General features: G+C 34.5%; 2 protein-coding genes across 5 annotated transcripts; one reads left to right on the top strand and one right to left on the bottom strand.

The window, feature by feature from the left end:
* The first annotated feature begins 5,624 nt into the window (after window positions 1-5,624).
* LOC141611795 (putative calcium-transporting ATPase 11, plasma membrane-type) lies at window positions 5,625-10,247 on the top strand. Its single transcript, XM_074430428.1, has 7 exons — window positions 5,625-5,957; window positions 6,038-6,092; window positions 6,431-8,358; window positions 8,535-8,693; window positions 8,776-8,947; window positions 9,251-9,549; window positions 9,728-10,247. Exons 1-7 carry the CDS (start codon window positions 5,784-5,786, stop codon window positions 10,031-10,033), a joined length of 3,093 nt encoding a protein of 1,030 aa, XP_074286529.1. The 5' UTR covers window positions 5,625-5,783; the 3' UTR covers window positions 10,034-10,247.
* On the bottom strand, window positions 9,541-20,693 carry LOC141611796 (protein IQ-DOMAIN 11). 4 transcript variants are annotated; one of them, XM_074430430.1, is made up of 6 exons: window positions 20,540-20,693; window positions 20,014-20,304; window positions 19,431-19,640; window positions 11,274-11,417; window positions 10,572-10,964; window positions 9,541-10,019 (listed from the first exon to the last, which is right to left on the bottom strand). In XM_074430430.1, the coding sequence occupies exons 1-6, from the start codon at window positions 20,612-20,614 to the stop codon at window positions 9,981-9,983; spliced, it is 1,152 nt and encodes a 383-aa protein (XP_074286531.1). In that variant the 5' UTR covers window positions 20,615-20,693; the 3' UTR covers window positions 9,541-9,980. The 4 variants fall into 4 exon arrangements, with proteins under 4 accessions (XP_074286531.1, XP_074286534.1, XP_074286530.1 ...); XM_074430433.1 differs by lacking the exon at window positions 19,431-19,640; XM_074430429.1 differs by lacking the exon at window positions 9,541-10,019 and having other exon boundaries at window positions 10,330-10,964.
* Window positions 20,694-22,279: the final 1,586 nt, after the last annotated feature.

Genomic DNA, 22,279 nt, shown 5'->3' with positions numbered 1-22,279 from the left:
ACCTGCTGTCGGGCTCCGGTCGATCGACTGACATACATGGTCGATCGACCAGGGCGTGTTAGATTTGCTTCGACTTAATTAATTTAATTGCTATATTTGACGAATCGAGTGCACGCGACTAGTTAATGCTTAGGAATTGACCGACCCGACAAGATCGAAAGATGGGGAGGAAAATAGACTACTTAATTAAGATGACTAAATTAATAAGATCGAGAGATAAGTTAATTTAGATTTTGAGTTTCATTAATCAAGAACGAAAGTTAGTATTAGTGAGATTAGGGACCCGTAGCTTAGGCCGAAAGGTTGCTACCTGTTAAATTGGACCGAGAGGACTTTTTATTTTCCCGTCTAACATGCTTAAGACAGTTTACCTAGAGTTGCCGCCGTCGAAACTACAATGAACCGACCATCTTAGCATCCCTTTAATATTTGCTTCCATCTATTTTTATCTACTACTCATTTATTTACTTTAGTTATAGAACTATTCAAAACAAACCCCCACACATTTGTTACTTTAGACTAAAATCAGACAACTATTAATTGCATCGCCTCTCTGTGGTTCGACCCTGACTGCCGCTATCTATAGTAGTAGTTTGGATTATAAATTTATCTTTGGTACTCTACGACGGTATCAACCACCTCTCAGCATTGCTGTCGACCATAGAACGGGTTCTAGAGAGCTCTCGTCATTACTAGATCGGTCTACTAAAACCTGTCTAGTCTAATTCAATTTTGTGCCTCTCGACTTTTAGAAAGAATTAACAAATTTAATCTAGGATTGTGAACAATAATCAAAGACTAACAATTCAATACAAGCATGTGATAAAAACTATTAATCGATATAATAGAATCCTATTGCAACCATTATAAATACTATTTATGCATAGTTCCCCTAATCCCTAGACTAATGAACTACTCACACATAATAAAAACTAAGCTATTAACATATGAAAACATGATGATAAAGGAATAATGAAATAGGTGGTATAATGATTAATAAATGATGAATTAACAAACTAACAAGTAATGAAAATGACAAAGGAATTAACAAAGTAAGTACTAGAAATAGAATTACCTTAACAATAGAAATGGAACATAGAAATGAAGAACAAGGTAGTAAATGGAAATAACTTGAAATGTAATTTGTATTACAACATGAAATGCTTAACAGAAATGTTAACAATAAAAGAAAGCTAAAAGGAGATCTAAAACTATGAAAAATAACTGAAAATTATATAGTAAAGTGTCTAAAGCATATAGAGTGTATCCTAAACGACGGATACAAAACCCCTTATATAGGACTAAGGGGATGAAACGTAAACAACATAAATGAAGGTGGCCCCGATCGGGGACGTGGCAATCCGAGTTATTGTCATTTTAACTCTTGATTAATTGGCAAATGGAATCGGATGACATCTCTTAATTCCTCGACTAAATGCACAACTGGGAATCTTAAGCTTGCAACCTCACTTGATTATTTGGACTTCATTTGGGCTTTCATTTTCATTTCTTTACTTGTGCACCAACCCAAGTTGGTCTCATGCTCCAAATTTTCCAATTATTCCCAAAATGCCTCTCCATGGTCAAGTCTTGTTTCCATTAGCCTCGTGAACTTTGGTGCTTCCTAACTTGACGGGAAAAAGTTACCGAATGCTTCATTTCCTACAAAATGCAATGAGTACAAGCAAAAATACCTAGAACACGAAATTAACTCACAAATACACTAATAAAAGTGCAATAATCAAATAAAATCGAGCTACAATAAGGAGTAAAATCATATATAAATTAGACACATCAATATGCTATCATTAGAGTATAGATTTCATATAATTTGCACATATTAAAAATTGTGTACTTCTTAGTGTATTATGGCTCACATTAAAAAATAATGTATGTATGGTGAATATACTACGTATAAATAATAGAATTGTCCCACCCCGAAAGATTTGCATAAGATGAGGTGATACTATGATTATAAATATAAGACATCATTAGAACTTAGGTATCATTCCAAAAATTTTTGAGTCTCTTCAGTATGTCTTAGAGAGTTTTTAAGAGTATGTGTCATTATCTCCACAATATGATATATACTTTCTATGTTATATTCAAGTGATGTTTATAATTTTTATTTTTATTTGGCAAAAAAGTATCGTAAAAAAATTACAAAAATTATATATTTAGACAATCTCTGGCTAGTATTCGATGTTTTTATGCGTCTTTTCATTGTTTATGTTTTAGCTTTATTCCGAGATCTCTTAATGTTGTAGCGCATGGACTGGCTTATCAGGCCATGAGACTGTAAACTCTGCATTTACGATTGTCAAAAAAAAAAAAAAAAAAAAAAAAAATTATTGGTAAAAATCTTCATGCTCATGTTTGGTCACCTCTCATGGTATTGAGGTGTTGGTTAAATTTGATGGATGCATATGAATGGTTTAATTTATGTGTGTTAGTATCTTGATATGGTGGTGGTAGGTTGGTAATATAGGAAGAGTAAAAAGAGTTTAATTTGCCATTTGTTGGTTGCTAAGGAGGGGTTACACCAAGTCTCTTCCATTTGATTTCTTGAACATCTACCTAGTATAAAAGCTAGGTTTTTTTGTGACTTCTCATTGGTTGCTGAATTTAGGCATGTGGACCCCGCCATAATTTATATGACAATTAATTAGTCTCTCTCCTCAAATCAATCCTCTCATTCATCACTTTCAGTTATTTAATTTCTCTCATTCCCCTTTTCAGAATTTCAATATGCATATATTAAAATGTTTTAATTTACATCAAATCATAAACTAAAACATAGTACATGCATAAGAAAAGGAAATCTGACACATTTTTATGTGCTAAACAACAAGATAAAAAAAATTAAATAGATCTGTAAAATTACTAAATGAATATAACTAAAAATATTTAAATATTTAAAAAATCATTAAATCGATGAGATTTAGTACAAAAAAACAGAATATAAAAAATTTGGGCTTCAATTACTATTGTGAACAAATTCAATTTCATAATTTTATGTTTTTTTTTTTAAAAAAAAAAAAAGACAATTATCATCAGATCCAATTGATTAGCTACAAAAAAAGAAATTAAAAATATTAGAATTTCAATTATTTATTATAAAAATAAATAATAAAAATTAAAAATAATAATGAGATTAAATCTATGAAATGCACTACAAACCCAAAAATTGACAATTTATTTCAAATATAGATATTGTAATTTGTATGAAGTATCCAGATTTAGGTAAATCTACAATTTATGAAAATGCATCTTTATAATGCATTAGAGGTAGATACAGCATAATGGAAACAAATTTACAAAATACCCAAAAAATACTTACAACCACTTCAAAATATAGAACGACAATAAAAATAAATAAATTTGAAATTACCGATATAAAGTTTTTAAAAATTGAAAAAAAAAATAGACTTCAAAATACATGCAAGTGAATATAAAAAAATTCAATATAAGTTTTGGAGCATGCATACAAGAATTTATTCTAATTGTTTTCTTTAATAATTAATTTCAAACTTCAATTCTGATCCTATAGTTTTAAATAGAATCGTTAATTTGGTCTATCGAAAAGTTTTTTTATGCATTAAATGAGAAGAGATGAAAATGGTTGTTAAAGTTGAGTAGTATGAGGGATGAAAGATTAAATGATCTGAGGATGTAGAGAGAGTTTTTATAGCAAAAACCAAAAAAATGATGTAGAGAGTTTAGGAAAAAAAAAAAGAACAAGATGGGAGATGAGGTGAGATGGTGTCATGAAGGAGTGAGGCGGCCTAAGTGTGAGCTTCTAGGTTAGGAATCTCCTAGATAAGTAATATTGTTGGTCCATATTTTAATTTGGGCTTATTTGGTTTACTTGTGCTTTATATCTTCTGCATTTTTTGTTTGACCGTAGTGGACAATAATGTCATGCAGACCTGTCAAACGGGTTGGGTCTCGAGTCGGGCCTTACATGTCGGATTATACGTGTTTTGGGTCGGATTAGGGTAGAATACGAGTCAGATAAAAGTTTATGACGTCTTTTATTTTACCATTTTCCAGCCGAAAAACATTTTTTAAAATTAAGTTATATTTAACATTAATAATATTATTATATTCATTATTTTAATAATTATTTTATTATTTAATGATATAAAATTGACGTTTAAATAAATTTTTTAATTAAAAATATAAAAATAATATACTATATTTTATATTTATTATTTCGAATATAAAATAAAACTATTAATATTTTAATAATATTCTTAATTTATTTTTGACCCATCGGGTCAAACGCGTTGGGTCAATTTTCGACCTTAGAATAACAGGTTATTTCGGATTCAGGGTCATTTTGAGTCGTGGGTCAAGATTTACGGGTGTTTGACCCTAAAAAAATCGGGTCATATTTTAATAGGTCTAATATTGTCGTATATTTTCATGTTCGTCCATGTTAAAATATATTCACCTAATCGCATTTGTGCCTCCGGAGCCCACTGCCATTGACATTCCTCCCCTTCTTTGCATTTTCTGTATTTACGGTATATATGTACATTATTTTCTTCATTTCATTAATTCTTCTAATATTTCTGATTTTAGTTTGAAAATAATAATAATAATAATTATTATTATTATAAACATCAGATTATGTTATTTTATTATTACATGAAATATACCCGTGCATATTTTGCACGGGCTTAAAACTAGTTAAATGTATGTTGATTTGCTTCTTTGTTAAAGTTTACATCTTTAGTTATTTTTTAATCAAGTTCTTACATGAGAATCCCCTTTTATGCCAATCCTTGTTTGTTCATTGTGTATAGCCAATTAGCCATAGTTTGTGATTAGTATTGAGTCATAATTGTCATTAGTGTTTAATTGATAATTGTTTACATAGTTAAAAATCGAGTCTTTGGCTTAACATCCTTTCTTTGAGTTCGACTCTTATTTGCACTATATTACTTTATTAATTAGATTAGTCTAGAGTTTAGTTTGGAGCATAAATTAGCAATTTGATAGTTAATTCTAATATTTACGACACCTATAACGCAATAATAACTCTTAACCAAAAAAAAAATCGCAATAATAACTTTAAAATAAAGTGTAATAAGCTTTTGCCACGATATGCTAAATTGCTAAGTCTAAGCAGAAATGTAAAATATAATATATTCAATGATAAATGTAAACATTATTAAATATATTGACCATTAGTTTTTTTTTTTTTTTGGTACATATATATTGACCATTAGTAGTATGCATAATTTTTCAAGTTCCCTTCTCAACAAACAATGAACCAACAAGAACATAAATGTTTGACACACAGGTGGTTTTATTTTTTTCCTATTGACTATCAATTTAGTTCGATGGACGTAATTAAACTTTTGAGTAATTGGATATTGGAATAAAAATGTTACCATATATATTACTCAATTGTTAATAGTTAATGGAGTAGCCATTTATGTCATATGGTATCAGTAAAAATTAAACCATGCATACTACAGTATGTATTATGGTATCAATAAAAATTAATAACATAAAATGGAAGGTGATACACTGATACAGAATATGGTATCAGTAAAGATTTATTTATTAATGTAACATAAGGTATATAAATAGAGTGTTGCCCCTTCCCCTTAGAATAGGATCAATAAAAACAAACTACTCTTAGTGTTTACATTACACCACATACATTTCTCTTGCATTGGTTCCGATCCTTGACTCTTTTGATTAAACCATGCATACTACTGTATTATGAAAGTGTCATCACATTTTGTTTGATTAATTTGATAATAAAAATGGAGAGATATTTGAGGGAAAACTTTGAGGTTGATTCTAAGAGACCCTCTGAAGAAGCGTTACAAAGATGGAGATCTGCAGTTGGTCTCGTCAAGAATCCTCGACGCCGCTTTCGTATGGTCGCCGATCTTGCTAAGCGTCAAGAAGCTGCCCGTAAACGTCGTCACATTCAGGTACATATATATATTCTTATAAATTCCAAGTAACACTTGTGATCCAAATGTAATATATTTTTGTTTTGCTACGTTGCCAGGAAAAAATAAGAGTTGCCCTGTACGTACAAAAAGCGGCTTTGCATTTCATCGATGGTATGTTCCTTCACAGTTCACTCTAATGTTTTTCATCAATTATTTGGCCATTTGCTGTAATTCATAACAGAAAGAAACTAAAAAAAACATGTTGTCTATATAAAATTTTGGAGACAGCCGCGGATTTTAGTTTATTAATTATGGATTTATGGGCAGTGGAGTAGTAATAAACTAATAATGTACCTTGAGATTTTATACCAAAATCCGCCATTGCTTTACGAAAAGCTATATCCTGCATATACGTACACACATTATTTCATCTTCTTTCATCTTAATCCAAAAGCAGCAGACGTGGTAAATTTACTCAAAATGTAGATTTAACTTAATTTTTTTTACAGCGGCTAGAAAAGATAGCTATGAGGTCTCGGAAAAAGTCAGGGAAGCCGGATACAACATTCATCCAGATGAGTTAGCATCCATAGTCCGCGGCCACAATCTGCAAGACTTAAAGTCTAATGGCGGAGTAGAAGGTATTTCACAAAAAATATCCGCCACCATGAAAGATGGTCTCACCCTAACCGAAATAAAGACCCGACAAGACATCTTTGGTTGCAACCGCTTCGTCGAGAAACCATCCAAATCTTTCGTAAGCTTTGTGTGGGACGCGTTGCAGGACTTAACCCTCATGATCCTAATTGTTTGTGCTGTTGTATCATTGGTTGTGGGCCTGGCTACCGAAGGGTGGCCGAAGGGGGTGTTTGATGGGCTCGGAATACTGCTCAGCATCTTGCTAGTAGTCATGGTCACTGCTGTTAGTGACTATAAACAGTCATTGCAGTTCAAAGACTTGGACAAGGAAAAGAAGAACATTCAAGTCCACGTCACTAGGGCCGGGCAAAGGCAGAAAATCTCTATCTATGATCTGGTTGTTGGAGATATAGTTAACTTATCAATTGGAGATCAGGTTCCTGCAGATGGACTGTTTTTTTCAGGCTATAACTTATTGATTGATGAGTCGAGCTTATCAGGTGAAAGTGAGCCGGTTCATGTGTCTAAAGAGAGACCCTTTCTACTTTCAGGAACAAAAGTGCAAGATGGGTCTGCTAAGATGTTGGTGACAGCTGTCGGTATGAGAACCGAGTGGGGGACATTGATGGCTACCCTTAATGAACAAGGCGAAGAAGAGACGCCCCTACAAGTGAAGCTTAATGGGGTGGCCACTATTATTGGGAAGATTGGTTTAGGGTTCGCGGTTTTGACATTACTTGTTTTGATTGCAAGGTTTTTAATACACAAAATGAACAATAATGATATGGGAAATTGGTCTTCAAATGATGCGCTGAAGCTTTTGAATTACTTTGCGACTTCTGTGACTATTGTTGTGGTTGCAGTTCCTGAAGGACTGCCCTTGGCTGTGACTCTAAGCCTTGCCTTTGCTATGAAGAAACTGATGAAAGACAAGGCGCTTGTTCGTCACCTGTCAGCCTGTGAGACAATGGGATCTGCAAACTGTATTTGTACAGACAAGACAGGTACTTTAACTACAAATCACATGGTGGTTACCAAGTTATGGATTAATGGCAAAGTTAAAGACATTAGAAGCAATGATGTCGTTAAATCTATATCTAACAATGTACATAATGTCTTATTCCAAGCTATATTTTTAAACACGGGTTCTGAAGTTGTTAAAGGAGATGACGGAAAACCAAAAATATTGGGAACCCCAACTGAGACCGCCATTTTAGAACTCGGGTTGCTTCTAGGAGGCGATTATAACACACTTCAGAACAACTCGAAGATTGTCAAAGTCGAGCCCTTCAATTCCATCAGGAAAAAAATGTCAGTTTTGGTAGCGCTACCTTCTGGTGAGTTCCGAGCCTTCTGCAAAGGCGCATCAGAAATCGTATTGGCAATGTGTGACAAGGTTTTAGATCCTGACGGGAAATCATTAGAGCTGTCGGAGGAATTGAGACATAAGGTTACCGAGGTTATTAACAAGTTTGCATCAGAAGCCTTGAGAACTTTGTGTATAGCGTACAAGGATATGGGGGAGAAGTATATTGGCAATAGCATTCCTGAAGAGAATTATACACTGATAGGGGTTGTGGGTATAAAAGATCCGGTGCGTCCAGGGGTTAAGGAGGCTGTAAATACTTGTTTAACAGCTGGGATTACTGTTAGAATGGTGACAGGAGATAATATTAATACTGCTAAAGCTATTGCTAAAGAATGTGGCATATTAACCAGTGGTGGCCTAGCTATTGAAGGGCCGGATTTTCGTAAGATGAGCCCTAAGGAAATGCAGGACATTATACCAAATTTGCAGGTACTTCATTGTTGACAAAAAATAAGTTATAATGTATGAAACATGTACTTCATTAATCGACAAAGATAATACGGAATACTCATTTCCAATAGATTACTTCTTTCGCTCTTTTAATCATCTGTCTTCAAACTCTAAAGTCATGACAGAAAGCTTAACTGTACATATTATGTTTCCAGGTCATGGCGCGTTCAATGCCATTAGACAAGCATACATTAGTAACACAGTTAAGGCAACAGTTTCGCCAAGTAGTAGCAGTAACAGGAGATGGGACAAACGATGCTCCTGCTTTACATGAAGCCGACATTGGACTTGCCATGGGAATAGCAGGAACCGAGGTTTTAACCACATCCTAGTAATTTACTTCCAACTTTTATAGCTTTTCCCATTTACTTGAATGTTTGTTTTACTACGTTTCAGGTTGCCAAAGAAAATGCCGATGTTGTCATCATGGACGACAATTTCACAACCATACTAAATGTTATACAATGGGGTCGTGCTGTATATGTTAATATCCAGAAGTTTGTGCAGTTTCAGTTGACAGTTAACATTGTTGCTCTCATTATCAACTTTGTCTCTGCCTGCCTTTCAGGTTCATTAACAAGCCTTCGTTTCTAAAGTCATTCAAATACTAATCACTCTCGTGGGCGGCCCAGTTTCAGTTGACAGATTATTTCGTTTATTATTCAGTTGATCTGGTCATTCGATTATTGAGTTAGCCTATTATCCGCGGATGCTTACCTTAGGTTCGCGTTCATCAAATCATTGGGTCTTGTCAGATCAGGCATCGAGAGGGTCGTGGTCATTTTTCTTGGGATGGCTACGTAATTGTGCCAGCTCTAAAAATGCTTTATGTTTTATTTCTATTTATTCAAACTGTTTAAAAATACTGCAGGCTCAGCTCCTCTGACTGCAGTTCAGCTGCTGTGGGTGAACATGATAATGGATACCCTGGGTGCCCTGGCACTGGCCACTGAACCACCAAGCGATGAACTTATGAATCGGCCTCCTATAGGGAGGGACGCTCATTTTATAACCAAAACGATGTGGAGGAATATCATCGGCCATAGCATCTATCAATTGGCAGTCCTGGGATATCTTCAATTTAAGGGCAAGCATATCTTAAATCTCACTGGCTCAACTGCCACTAAAACTCTCAACACCTTTATTTTCAACACCTTTGTCTTCTGCCAGGTAACACACCTTGTATTTTCCAAGTTTTATTTATGCAGCGGCTTAGCCGGAAGAGTTCATGTTCAGGAACTAGCCATATAATTACCTTAGAGCTATAAAGTTATAACAAATCGTGTTCGCAACCAAATTCACTGAAATCTACTCCCTTGGCCACTAACTGTGTCGTTTTCATGCACAGGTATTTAATGAAATTAACAGCAGAGACATGGAGAAGATAAATGTTCTGAAAGGAATACTCAGGAATTGGGTATTCCTGGGTATCATTGCATGCACGGTAGTGTTCCAAGTGATTATCGTGCAGTTGTTGGGTACTTTTGCTGACACCGTTCCCTTGACCAGAGAGCAGTGGCTGCTAAGCACAGCGATAGGAGCCGTGAGTATAGTCGTCGCAGTTATTCTCAAGTCTGTCCCAGTTCAACACTCTAGCACTCCTAAGCACCATGATGGTTACGAGCAACTGCCGAGTGGCCCTGAGACGGTTTAAAACCATACTTCATTACCTATTCCGGTTGAAACTGCTCGGTTGTTCATGAACTTTTATCGATAACAGTCATTTAACATTTTTTTCCCAATTTATAGACTATACATTCATCTAACAATTTGCTTATTTACATGTAGGAACTTATAATCGTTTTAGGACTACTATGATTTAATCAATATAATAACTATCTAATGGAATTTTGCTGATGGTTACCTACTATCTAGATTTTCTCATCTATCCTTATAATCTAAATTTTAACGAGGCGGAGGAATGATTTTACTGTATAAGCTTAGAATCTAGTAACAAACCAAGAGTATAAGCAATATATATATCTATATTAAGCTAGGTTTAAGCTGCCACTATACAAGAGGTTCATCCTCTGACAATCTCCTGATACTCTTTAGTAAACATCGACACGAACATTGCCCGTTATTCTATTTGATCTAACAGGACCCGACACACCTTTTAGGCTTGGAGACTTTTGCTGGGAAGAAGAATAACAGGATTTATTACTAACCTTGCTAAAGCTACTACTAGTTACCTCACTATTTATAGATGACATAGGAGAGAGCTTTTGCTTGTACGGTGAATCGCCATCTGAATAACCTTCGAAATGTATCGATCTTAGCCTTGGAGAGCTCAAAGATCTTGTTTTAGCCTTTGCAGATTTAGTTGCGGCCATGTAAGTTGGGAGACTTGTGGGAGAGCTTGGATGTAAACTATCTTCTTTATAGAAACTTTGCTTCTTATGATTTTGTAATGATCTTCTGGGCCCGGATACAGTATCATAGTTATGCAAGTCCTCTATGTTCCTCGTCTTAGGCTGCTTTCCTATGATTTTCTCCTCGTTGGTGTCGAGTTGATCATTGACGTATTGCTTTAGCCAGTATTTAAGTCGGCCGTCAGAATTCCCCTCTTCTGAGTCGGTTGAAATCTGTGAAAAACAAGAATCAGATGAACTATTTATAAACAAAACTGTTATTTCTATAAGGCCATCTAAACCAAACTGGTAAACTCATTGAGAGGTTATACTCATGACCGGGTTTGAAACCCGTTATCAAATCCCCCTTGTGACACCCTTTATATTGAAAAAAAAACCCACACACATTAATTGTGAGACTCAGATTTCGGGTGGATAGAGTCATAGAGAAGCAGTACTCATGACCTAGGAAACTTATCAGTATTATTGCTAACTTTGTGACTCTAATTTCTACTATAACAAAAAGATATAAGTAACATTTACCCTGTGATTGAAAGAATGTGCCCTGATCCTCTGTCTCTTTATTACAATAGCTTCTTTTTTTCTTAGGATGCTATCAATTTCCTCATCCTTAGTGAGAAGATCACAATCTGATCTTCTGTCTCTTCTGAACTGTATCTCCATTGTCTGCCAGGTCACAGTCGGTCAGTCGGATTTAAGCACACAAAACTACAAATCTGATAAAGAAACCAAAAACAGAAACTAATAATAAGGGGTAAGTGACTCATTGTTTTATTCCATTACACTTTCATATAGTGAGCTCAGAGATCTTGTTTATAATCGAATAATATAAAATGGCTCGTTAAATTGTCTCCATGTGTTTCTTATGTCGTGAAGTTGTCGACAGTCAGTACCGGACTTTGCCCAACTCATTGGGAATCTTCTGAAAACAAAACCTTAATGTACTTTCATTTTGAAGTGGTAGTCCGAAAAAATTAGAAACCCAAGAGTACTCTGAACAGTGGCAACTTAAATGACTAAAAAAAAAATTCCTGGGAAAAAACTCACTTATCCCCACGCTTAATGAGTTTTAACAGCACTAAAATATTACTGTATTATTTTCTCTCTAATAGTCAGCTTAACTCATCGTAGTGGCTAATGTCTTTAGTATAGAGAATATATCATAAAGATACACAAAATATTCCTGAAGATTTTATCATTAAAAAGTTTTATCTTTTATATAGTAAATATACTCTCTTTATTTATAGTAGATTTTGTATAGGAAATTCTTTCCTTGTGATTTAGCATGTATCACGGCTAGTGTATCAATTAGGGTAGATTTAGCTTGTGAATCCTCTTGTATATATAGTGCTATTGTGTTAATATAATTCATGCAATTCTTAATGATAAAAACCGTTTCATAATTCTCTCTATTCTATCATGGTATCAGAGCCTCGTGTTCTTGATAGAGGGTAACACCTCAGAGTAGATCCTTAGGCCGGAAGTCAACCCACCCAACCAAAACCCGATTTTGCTCGCTTGACTTATACCTATAATCCCTCTTCCACTGCCACCAACCCTAGAATTGCATCAAACCCCTCATCTATATTTTGGCTAACACCCTTTTAACCACCAGTCCGAAAACTATGGCCAATACTTTTTTTTCACAACCGTTAAAATAACAACCCTGCTCACGGCCTTCGAAACCTGGGCATAACCTTACGACCATCATCTATTGTCACAAAACTACCAACCTCTTGGTACAAACCAACATCACAGCCAAAAACACTCGTCTTGAGATTTGCTTATTCAAACTCACACAATATTTTTTTTTCTACTTTAACGTAAAAACCAGCCCCACCCATAATTTTTTACCTTGGTAAATATCAAAGAAGGGATCCATCCCACACCACAAGCCTTAAAACCAAACCCGTGATACACCAATATTATGGTGACATCCGTCTCGACCACTTTCAAGACTCGGCCAACACCTTCCCGACCACCACAAAAATTGCATATTACCACCAAATTCCGCACCAACCAACCACGATGATTATTAGTAATACTAGTTGGAAAGCCCGTGCGATGCACGGGGCTCCTATTAGGATTATCTGTAAAAATATATTTTAAAGTTAACCAAAAAGTCCAACTATGTTGAATCATTGATGAAAAAAAAATTCATGGTTGGTATAGTTGATTGATGAATTATCACAAAATCTCATTGAAAACGGCGATATCCGTCACAAGTTTGTGACGGATACCGTTTCCTCTCACAAAATACCCATGAGAGGTGAGTGGGGAAGTACATGGGGGGGTGTCTCACCTTGTCCCCTCTCCCTTTTTGTGAGAAGTCTTCAGCTTGTGACGGGATTAGCCCGTCACAAGCAAGACGCTTTGATGAATTATTAGTGCTTTTACCGTAAAAAAAATTGACATTCAATAGTACTTATAACATCAAGTGATTTAGTTATAATATGTACTTTGCTTTTTCATTGTCGCGGGCACAACTGGTTTTTAATTCAATAAAAAAAACGCTCTCTTTGTAAACATGGTGCAACTCACCAAAATAATCCTTAATAACGGAGACAGACTTTTATGAGTCTTGTAAATTATTTTAACCTACAACAACTACGTAAAACTGAATGATATTACGTAAAACAACAATTATCATAATTATATATAGTGTGTTCAAAGAAAATGTTAGATCTCTTAAACATAATTTTACCTTGATTACATATCTACAATTAAGAGTATTTGCTCCTTATAAACTTCTCGCAACATCAAATCCAAACTAAATTCTAACAGAATTATTAGTCTCTAAACAACAATAAAAAATACCTGTGATTCTATTGCATAGAATGCACAGGGCAACATCATTTATTAGTTTTATGACATCATTTAAAATTGTTGAGTTACCAAGTTAGTATTTTATGGCAACGCTGAAACGTTGGTTTACCTTACCATGGTCTGGTAATAGAAAACTATTAAATTTAACAAAAAGTCAAACCATACTGAAAATGAGAGCAAACAAAATTTCGGGAGTTGATTTAGATGAGAAGTGATAGAGGTGATCAAATGGCCCAAGCCCGTTGGCCCGACCCGGTCCAGCCTGCTTTTTTGAAGGGCCTGGGCCTTTTATTTTGGCCCAAAAAAGCCCAATGTACTTTTGGGCCGGGCTTGGGCCAAGCGTTTGGCCCAAATTTCGGCCCGGCCCGGCCCATATTTATTAATTAAGGAATATTTTTCTTATAAAATTTGTTTAAGTAGCGTAAATTTTATATATAATTCCTTATAAACTCATGTATATATTTATTGAGATTTAAAAGCGATGTTCCCGTAACATAAATCATATTAAGCATTATAATGTGTCGATATGATTGTCTTTTATTCTATTTTTGGAGATTAATTCATATGTATTTCATCATACTTTGTACGATTTTTTATACTAAGTGCACATTTAAAGTAAAAGTTGAAGGTATTATACTACTTATCTCGTTCGGTAAGTCGTAAATTTTAGGGCCCGAAAAGCCCATATAGGCCCAAAAGCCCGATTTAGCCCATAAAGGCCGGGCTTGGGCTCGCTAAATAGGCCCTCTCATTTGGCCCGGTCCGGCCCAACCCGCACACGTGAGCCATTTTTATTATCTCGGCCCGGCCCAAGCCCGCATAGGCCCGGCCCATGATCAGCTTTAAGAAGTGATTAATCATCAGTTCCCCTCACAAAAATGCAACAAAAATGTTGGCATTTGGTATTGACTATATCAGTTGTATAACATTCACAGATATATTTGGGTTGTAGAGTTATTATTCTTATAATCTCACGTTTCATCGGTTTTTAACAGAAATAACTATTTACAATTAAAACTACTTGTCCTTAAAAGCGTCATACAAAATATATAATACGACACATAATTTGATAAATTTGTGAAAACTTCTTTGTAAATAATGTCCTTCGTTTGGCCTTGATACATTTGGTCTCTATCACGATGAGAACCTTTAATCCCTTGGATGACGTTATTCTTGACGCTTCTACGTAAAGGTAGTCATTACTAAAAACTGGTTTCAGCACATAAATTCCAACATGATTAAGTGATTGTCCCCGACTCTTGTTTATTGTCTAGCGTAGCATAGCCTCAATGTATATTGTCTCCGCTTAAGAACGAAAGGAATATTTGTGTCCGAGGAAGTCATTCCTATATGCTCGGTTTAGTACCTTTTGCCAACTTTGAAACCCGTGATTATCTTCCTTTCTATTTCGAATTTCCTAAGGCAATTGATAATAAGACAATGTCTCTTTAGATAAACCTCTTACGGAGTTGATGTTCCTCAACAACAGAACCGACATACCACACTTGGTAGAACATACCATTATGAGTTATGTTAAAAAATTCATCATGTATACTCCCTTCCCTTCTTAATGAACATCTTTCCTATTGCTTCTCAAGAGTCAAACATCATTTATAACTTTGTACATTAATATGTCAAATATCATGGTCAAACTAATGTATTGACGACTCTGCAAATACAATACATAGGATCATTGCGAAGAGGATGACGTACATTTAGTGTGAAATTCCTAAAAGATAATGAATTGCTCCCAAAGTCTAACGGGACTAAAATACTCTACCAAGTCTCGAATAATAGGAAAAAAACGATTCCTAAAAAGAAGGATGTCATACAAAGTAGGGGACAGACGAAGGTAGGCTTTCTCATACCCATATTAATTAGAAAAACTATATGCCTTTAGTTGTGACAGGTAAAAAATTTCAAAACCATAGATCAACTTGTGTAGATCTTGAATTAGTTTGTTCCATATAAATGTTATATTATCGCTTACTCTATAGTTTTCAAATATTTCAGATATTTTATTTACCCATGCCTTGCTAACACCCATGGTTGACATGACTTAAAATTTAGTTTGAGTTTGAAACTTTATTTATATTCGCTGCATCCAAGACAAAAGATATATAATTGGATGGACAATTGTGATAGATTTTCCTTTTGATCAAATTTGTTTTTTCTTAGTGTAGAGTTAACAATTTTCATATATGGAACGCTATTTATTTTGAACCAATTGTTTATTTATTCTATTTCTCATGATTATGATATATACGTACTTTGTGTTACAATGTCTCATTGCTAATATTAATTCTGAACCAATAGCTATTTATTTTATTAATCAAGTTTATAAAATTAAAAATGGAACATGAGATTAACTTCTAACAATAGGTTCAAAAGTAAGTAAACATGGGCAAAAAAAAAAAAATAGAAAAAGAAATTAATTTGATATTATGAAGCTCGAGAGATCATGAAATTGATAAACAGTATCAAGTTTAGGCCAAATTTTCATAATTGGTACCAATCTAAAAAAAACTTTTGTAATTGGTACCAGATTGTTAACTCCGACACACAAGTAGTACCAAATCACCAGAAAAGGGTACTTTTCCGATGACTTCTTCGTTTCCTGCCTATTTTGTAACGTTTTCTTCCTATACTACCCCTTACCTTCAATTCAAATGAGACCTATCTCCTTAATTACCATTTAATACGGAGTAATATTTACACTCCTCTCTCCCTAAATTACTTCTCATCACTTAATTCCTTTCCGCCTCTTCTCTTTCTGTAATTGTTTCACAGTTTAGTCCGTCTCAAGGCAGACTCTATGGCTCCATGGGCTACATCGCAATTGTGTTTCTTACGCCTGCAGATATGCTAGACAAGCATTAACAATGGATTGTGCATCCCATTCTCCCTTCCTATATGCACGGCTGCCTATTCTCCACTCTTAGACCATTCCCAAGTAAGGTCAATTGCTAGGTCATGACCTTACTTGGTCACACTAGAGGTCAATTTGTGACCTTTGGTGGAGCAAATTGACCCAACTCATGACCTATATGTGGCGATATGTGATTGGTTGACAATATTAATAATTAATAAAATAATATATATATGAAAAAGTGATATAATGTGGAGAGATGTAATTGGTTGGAAAGTGAAAAATGATTGGATTGATGACTTAGGTCGTGACCTTCTGCTTGGGAGGGTGAAAGTAGGTCAAGATAAATAAAGTAGGATTAAGAGTAAAACAGGGTCGTGACCTAATTAACGCGACCTTTGCTTGGGGATGGTCTTAGCACAAGCATTAACAATGGATTGTGGTAAAAATAGGGAAGAGATTTAGGGGGAAAGTCGTTTACTTTGTTGGGTTAGTAATGAGTAGGGAAGGGTAAATACTTAAATATGAGAAGGGAGGGTGTTATTAACAAGGGTATTATTGTCTTTCTATGTCATTAATTAGACGGAATATGTGATTTGGTACTACTTGTGAGCCGGAGTTAACAATTTGGTATCAATTATAAAAGTTTTTTTAGATTGGTACCAATTATGAAACTTTTGCCTAAACTTGGTAGTGTTTATCAATTCTAGCAATTAAAAATCTCATATTTAGGCTTTGTTTCGAAAAAAAATAAGCTTAAATTTATCTGACCAAAATTTCATTTATCTTCTTTGTTGTAAGTATTTGGTGGATAAATTATTTACCAAAATAAGCGAAACATGTGAGAAATAAGCTACAAGATTTTTTTTAATATTTCAATTTATAATATTAAATATGGAGTACTTACTATGTCCTTTTATGCCATAATATAAAAAAAACTATCTTTCCGGTTAGTTTAAAAAGCAGTTCTTATTTAATCGGTTAACTGATCGGCTCCGAATTTTCAGTTATCTTTTAAGCTTGTTTTTTAGATTTCAGTTGATTTTTATAATGAAATATGAGATATAGTATATGAATAATGTGTATGACATTAATATACCATATAATTAGTTACATAGTGTATTTTGAGTATTTAGCACCTATTAATGCGTGAGTCTAGAACCGATCATTGATTCATCATATGAATAACACTATGAGTTGTTCCATTGTTACACAAAAGCTTTGAGTTGTTTAAACCCTCAAATTCTAATTCGATTTTTCTTGGTTTCATTCCTCCATCTAATGATCTCCACATTCTTATAGAAAATAAATTATTTAAACAAAAATAGTAACATATATAGATTAGTGAAATGTTTTATGTATTAATAACTTGAATGTATATGGAGGCATTTATGTTTATGATTTCTATACACACACTCCAATGATTATTTAGTGATTACATTTTTGATAAAATCGTAACTTATATTTCGTGTAACTACGTAAGATTACACTACATCATCTTAACATAACACTTTAATAAAATAAATTCATCTTTTATCCGTCAGCTTCTTGAATTTTGATGCGAGAATACAAAATAAAAATGTATGAGACCGTAAGTGGGGGAAAATAAATACGATAACTTGAACTATTATGAATTTCTATTATCTGTTTGATAATTTTATACTTATATTAGGATAATTTTATTAAAATATATTTGATCTACTTATATTAGGATAATTTTATTAAAATTTGTTTTAAATACTAAGAAATCTACTTTTATTAGGATAACTTTATTTTTTTAATTTTTTTCGAAATCTACTCTTGTTAGGATTTCTAAAAAAGTTTGACTCTCTAATATCGCTCGAAAATTTTCTGCTTTATATATATGTATTGATTATTATTATGACCGTATTAATACGGCAAACCCAACCGCCTCGATGCCCTTCATCATCACGGCTCTCCATAACCTTCAAATTCCTCACCTTGGGACATACTATCTTTACTGTAACTCTAATTTCACACAACAACAACAACAACAAAAATGATATTGCGTGGATATTCCACGCAGCAATCAATCCCGTGCATCTTGCCATTATGGCAAACCCAAATCTAGCTCCTTCATGACTCACAAACTTCAGTTTTTCATCATGCTAGACAAACCCTATGGAAATTCCTAGGACCAAGGATGATTAACACCTGCGTTCCAACCCCGCAAATTACAGACCGCGCACCCACCTACAAGCTTTGGTACACCGTGGTTGTGAGACCTGGTTGTACGACCGCCATTGAACCCCATGCTCGCTTTATATTTGCCGCTGCCAGTTTCGGACCATCCAGTCCCTCCGACTAATCATCCCCTAAACCTCCGTTTACACAAGAACACACCAAATTGCACCACCATCTCAACAACGGTTGGCCCACCCCTATGGCCATCCAACAACCCTGACAATTACCAACTTCATTACAACCCATGAACCCTAACCCAATGCCGACATCTATCTCCTTTATTCAACCCACCAATGAATCAAAGACACCAACATTCAAATGACCACTCAACACAACTCATTTCTCCAAGATCGAACTTACTCTTCGACCGTTCGTCTTGCGGGAGCGTATAGAGAATATATCATAAAGATACACAAAATATTCCTGAAGATTTTATCATTGAAAAGTTTATCTTTTATATAGTAAATATAATCTCTTTATTTATAGTAGATTTTGTATAGGAAATTCTTTCCTTGTGATTTACCATGTATCACGGCTAGTGTATCAATTAGGTAGATTTAGCTTGTGAATCCTCTTGTATAAATAGTGCTATTGTGTTAATGTAATTCATGCAATTCTTAATGATAAAAACCGTATCATAATTCTCTCTATTCTATCATTTAGTCTTTACTTCATCAGCGGTCTGAGCATCAAATCTACTGAGTCTGTGCTTCAGATGTCTGAACGTCTGAGCTCAGACTGCGATAAAGTCAGTCTTAGGCTACAATTCTGGAATTTACCTTAGGCTTCCCATTTCTGGCATCCAAGCACAGTAAATTCCTGCAATAGCCCTGACTTATCTGCCTTCTCCTAGCACAAATCTCAGATTGGATGCTTACAATGGATTGCAAGCATTTCAATGTGGTGACAGCCTGCCGTCTCACTGCGCAGCCTCGTATAATAGCTTGGAGAGTCACAAATCCCTTTAATGCCCTCAAAGCTTTCCTAGCCTGCACGGTTTGAATCATTGTTGTCAAAATCCCGATTCGATCCTATGATTCTACGATTTTACGATCCAAAAATGCTTTTCCGATCCCGGATTCTACGATTCTATCATGTTTGTAGAATCTTACTATCCTATTTATTTGAAATTTTCTAGAGGTAAGATCATAATACGATTCTACGATGTTACAATCGTACCATCCGACTCTATAGTAAACATATTAGAATAAATTTTTATATAACGACATCCGTCTTGAACGAGAATTTGTGTAAAATTAAACAAGGGTGATTTTGATGCTGATGTTTTCAACCAGGCCATGAGCAACATCCTTTAATACGAGAAATAAAATACGAAAAAAGAAAAAGAATAAGGAAACTTACAAGATGAGCTCTATAAGCGGTTTGAATCTTAGTGGCGGCCTGATGTTGTACATGAATTCTAATCATAGCTGTAAATGAGAAGATGTTGGCTTCATCTTTTAATATGTCCCTACACTTAGACACATCATTTTTGCATTCTGTCATGATGGGGTTTTGAACCTCCTCAGGATCATTTATTTTTACAGTTTCAGTAAATTGCTGGCTAGTTTTTACTGATTCTGTAGGTGGTGATGGCAGCAGCCCTCTGTTTGTCCTTCTTACCCTTCCACACGTCCATCTTCTTCTCTTGCACTTTTATACACCACAAATTCACCAATAAGTAACACTACCACTAGAAAATCGGTACAATAATCATATTTTGGACCATAATGCGACATAAGGCCAGTACAAGAAGTACTTTGGTTTATATCCGGTATTTAGTTGTACAAATTAAAGTACGGAGTACCGAGTACCTCTATCTTAATCGCTAGGCCAAGACTAATCAATAGTCTTGCAACATAGAGCTATAGATAAAGAGTGTAATTACCTTGTGTTGATGGTTATGTGAATCTTGAAAGAAAAGTTTTTTGATGAAACAGAACCAACTTCGCTTCTTAGACATTGCAGAGCATGGAAGCCTAAAAACTCTAAGACCCCTCCCACCTCCTGGCTCTGACAAGTATTATGATTTTATGCAATGTGCATATGTCAATATATATAATCATCCGGGCCTACATTAAAAGGACGTTAAAGAAAAGAAAAAAAAAAAAAAAAAAAAAAAAAAAAAAGGAACATTTTCCCATTTTTAATTCCAAATCGTAAACACAAAATAATTTAAAGCTCTGTAGTCGTTAGAGGTAAAAAAATTTTGAAGTCAATTATTAATGGAATAAAGTAATCTATATATATCAAATTTCAATTTTTCTATTATTTAGCAGAAATGATTAAACCCCCAAAATTTACCACTGCTCGGCTGCTCCATACACCAGTTATTTGTAGTCCTTTTTCATTTTGAGCTGTCTCAGGCATTTGTTGTCCTTTTTATTTTAAGCATGCATTTGATGAACAATTTGGCCATTCACACCCAATTTAGTCCATATGTTATTTAGTAATTGACTCTCCTCTTTTCTTGGTATTTGTATCAAAACCAAAGAATAAAAAATGACCGGAACGAAGTGGTAGTTTTTAAAAGGGAAGACATAATGCCACAACAAAATTACTAATGCCACTCGTTTTTATGAGACGGTGAATAGTAACAATCTCTTAGATTTGCCTTGTATTGGTGTGGCATTAACAAAAAGGGTTGTGCCATTATCAATCCCCTTTTTAAAATTCTCGGCACTTAAGTCGCATAGTTGACCCATGAGTCCATGAGGCATAAACGAGTAGTGTCAAAGCGATACAGTATGGGTGTATGACAGAAGTGTGGGCCCCTTTTGCCTCTTGTATAGTATTCCACTATTCTGTACTGTATTCCTGTTCTTCCTACATTAACGTAACAAGTCGATAAATCGTAAAGCTTGTTGGCGGCACATCACATGTTCACAACATGATAGACAACGTACTATTATCCTAAAGTACACAACCTACTAGTCTGTAACGTCTCTTTCCCATGTCGTATGGTCTTGACACTCAACTACTCAAATATGTGGAATTATGATGTGTCGTCAAATTGTATCTTTAACAAGGCTCATAGTATTGTTATTCAAGCTGTGTATCTCTTTGAATTTACGCAAATTCTCAGTTTAGATAAATATTATCTATAGAGTCGTTTGATTCACCATAGAAAAATAAAATATACTCCCTTCTATTCTAGATAAGTGTCCCATTGTTGGGATGGCACGAGAATTAAGGAAATGAGTTAAATAATGTAAAGTATTGTGGTGGGGTGAGGTAATTATAGAGAGGGAAGGTATTGTAGGGTATTATTGTGAGTGAAGTGATTAAAATAAGTATTGTTTTGGATTGAGGTGGGGTATTGTTGTGGGGTTGAAATGATTAAAATAAGTATAAAAGTTTATCAAAAATAGACAATGTGACATTATTGTGAATAGACGGAAATGGACAATGGGATACTTATCTAGAATAGGAGGGAGTAGTTAATAACAATTTAGGTAGTATCTAATTCGAGTGGTGGTTTGGTAATAACCAATCTTTAGATAAGTTTGTCGACCTATAATGTGACTACGGACCTTAGACCTTTTACATTTTGATTAAAACCATCGTTATTCCCCTATTTATCTTAGTTTAGATCATTACAACTATTATTCTTCGGAGCTAAAAATTA

This window comes from Silene latifolia, chromosome 11 (genome assembly GCF_048544455.1).
Source record: "Silene latifolia isolate original U9 population chromosome 11, ASM4854445v1, whole genome shotgun sequence".
NCBI classification, from domain to species: domain Eukaryota; kingdom Viridiplantae; phylum Streptophyta; class Magnoliopsida; order Caryophyllales; family Caryophyllaceae; genus Silene; species Silene latifolia.
This window is presented reverse-complemented; position numbering and strand designations above follow the sequence as displayed.